At 38.7% G+C, this 2,434-nt stretch overlaps 1 protein-coding gene across 1 annotated transcript in view; it reads left to right on the forward strand.

Moving 5' to 3' along the window:
* LOC107099145 (phosphoinositide 3-kinase regulatory subunit 5-like) overlaps window positions 1–2,434 on the forward strand; it is a 53,678-nt gene that overhangs the window by 45,003 nt on the left and 6,241 nt on the right. Inside the window, exons 9-11 of the mRNA XM_015397159.1 lie at window positions 32–125; window positions 347–423; window positions 1,444–1,537. Coding sequence (XP_015252645.1) covers window positions 32–125; window positions 347–423; window positions 1,444–1,537 — 265 coding nt within the window. The remainder of the gene's footprint in view (window positions 1–31; window positions 126–346; window positions 424–1,443; window positions 1,538–2,434) is intronic.

A 2,434-nucleotide genomic window follows, 5' to 3' on the forward strand; every position in this document is an offset into this window, starting at 1 on the left:
AATAGAACTGATCTTGTACTTTGCTCTGCAGCTGATGCTGGCGTGTGGAGAGAGGAGGACGGAGGTGTTCGTTCACTCCCTGGAACTGGGTCACACAGCGGGAACGCGAGCCATCAAGGCCATGGGTGAGCCTGGTTGCTCCTAGCAACCTCTCCTCATTCTGTTGTTAAATACGTCGCTTATAGAAGACGAACTAAGCACATCCCTTCTAATCCTACAGTCTATGCTACATTTCTAAACAGATGTAAATGTCCAGGGAAAGTTGCACTTGAGCTGGAAATGAATGATCTGACATAATGTTTTTTTTATTTTGGTTTAATAACTGTAGACCTGCTTTCTGTTCCAGGTGCCGCCAGTAAACGGTTTGGCATTGACGGCGACCGAGAGGCTGTGCCCCTCACTCTGGACGTGGTCTACAACAGGGTAAGGCCTCTTGGGTTAGAACCGCTGCGCTGCTCCATGTCCTGCCCTAAATATGCAGTTTCGTCCCACAGCAAGAGAGCAAAATATTACGGTTTTAACGAATCACGTCTTTGGAAGAAAATCAGCTGGTTTCAGTTTTTGTATTTAAGTTTTCTTATTTCTTTTATTGATCTCAAATTGGAGAAATTCCCTCTCTGCATTTAACCCCTCCCCTTGGGGAGCAGTGGGCTGCCATTGTGCGGCGCCTGGGGAACAATAGGGGGTTAAGGGTCTTGCTCAGGGACCCAGAGTGGAGGATGTGGGGATCAAACCTTAGAGCACTAACCACTAGGCCGACACTCCCCCAACAAATAAATCATAATATTTGAACTTAACAGAATTTATCAACATTAATAACTGAACTGGTGATTGATTGGTTGGTTGGTTGACGGTTCATTGATTGGTGTGTTGATTGATTGATTGATTGGCCGATCACAGTATCTGCCTAACGAGCTGCAGTCTCTCCTCACTGAGCTCGGATGCTTTCAAGACTTTTCCTAAATCAGCTGATTTTTCAGCTCAGTTGACAGATGACCAGCTAAGAAACTATTTTATCATCTTTGTTGTTTTTCAACCGCGGCTAAAAGCCTCTGAGTCCTGCTAGAAGACTCAATAGTTGTTGCTTTTTAATGTCAGCACCTTTCATGGAGGAAAATATTTTTATCAGGACAGATTTTAGTGTGAATCTATATTTAAGGCTCTAAAATGATGGATATTTTATTTAATATTTGAATAAAAGCTCCTTCCTGACTGTGGACTCATCAAATTATACATTCCATGCATAAATATTAACATCCTACCTTTTAGTTGAATATTAGTGTTTTCTTTCTTAAATTTCCCAACAATGCATTTCAGTTCCACTCTAGCTCCACCTAGTGGTAGAGCAGGAACCCTGATATTGTGTGCAGCATGACTCTGCCTCATTGCTTCCTGTCTCCAGCATCCAGCGTCTGTTTTTTAGAAACCTTCCGTCTCTTTCAGGTGGTGGTCAGTGGAAGAAGTCAGTGGAGAAGAGAAACCAAGGTCTGCACTTCCGTAAACTTGATCAAAGCGTGCAAGAACCCAGAGGAGCTCGGTAGGTTGGTGCCTGATGCTATAATGTATGAAGAAAACACGCAGATTTATTTATATTTTTTAAAATAAAAGCCTGCATCCTTTTCCTGTTCAGCTTTTCATCCAACACACTTTTGTTTTAATAGTTTCTATATGATCTAAAATTGATGGTTGTTACTTATTTATTGATTATACACCATTTTTTGGTATTTTAAGTGCATTATTATTGTCTAACAATGGGGAAATTCTTAATCTCAGTAACCCTGAATATTTAAAAAACTATTTTTTATTTTGTTTTCTACTACATACAGTCTAATTAGGCAATTAAAAATCAGCGGGTCTTAATAAAGAAAATCAACAACCAGTAAAGGTCCAGAGACATTTTTAATTATAATCCGTTATTTTAAACAGAATTTAACACTGAAATAAAATGAAGGTTTTTATGCATCCGTTGAATTTTTAGATAAAAATATTTAAAAAATAGGAAGTTTTTCCTATTTTAAGATCTAAATTGTTTTTGACTTAGACAACAACAATCGTTCAGTTTGGTTAGATAATTTCCTGATTCCCATATTTTATAAAACACCTGAACTGAGCGTTTGTTATTTTTTCCCTTTTTATGGCTTAAAGTCATAGGGAAGTCATATTTAAATTTCAAAATATGGCTTAAACATGTATATAAATGTAATCTTATCAGACGATATTATCCCATTTGTTGAGGGTTTGTTATTTTCTTTCTTTTTTCTGTCTTAATGTTGGCAGTGGGCTTTAGGCTGCCCTGCAAGGCTTTAAACCTGGGTTTAACCGGAGACTAAGCCATTCTCAAGCACATATCAAGGAGCTCATTTTGAGCCTGGATCCAGATTTATTGTTGATTCTGTTCATGGTGAAGAATCCTGCTTCACAGCAGCAGGTTGAG

The sequence above is a fragment of the Cyprinodon variegatus genome, unplaced genomic scaffold (assembly GCF_000732505.1).
Source record: "Cyprinodon variegatus isolate N-32 unplaced genomic scaffold, C_variegatus-1.0 Scaffold841, whole genome shotgun sequence".
In the NCBI taxonomy this organism is placed as follows: Eukaryota; Metazoa; Chordata; class Actinopteri; order Cyprinodontiformes; family Cyprinodontidae; genus Cyprinodon; species Cyprinodon variegatus.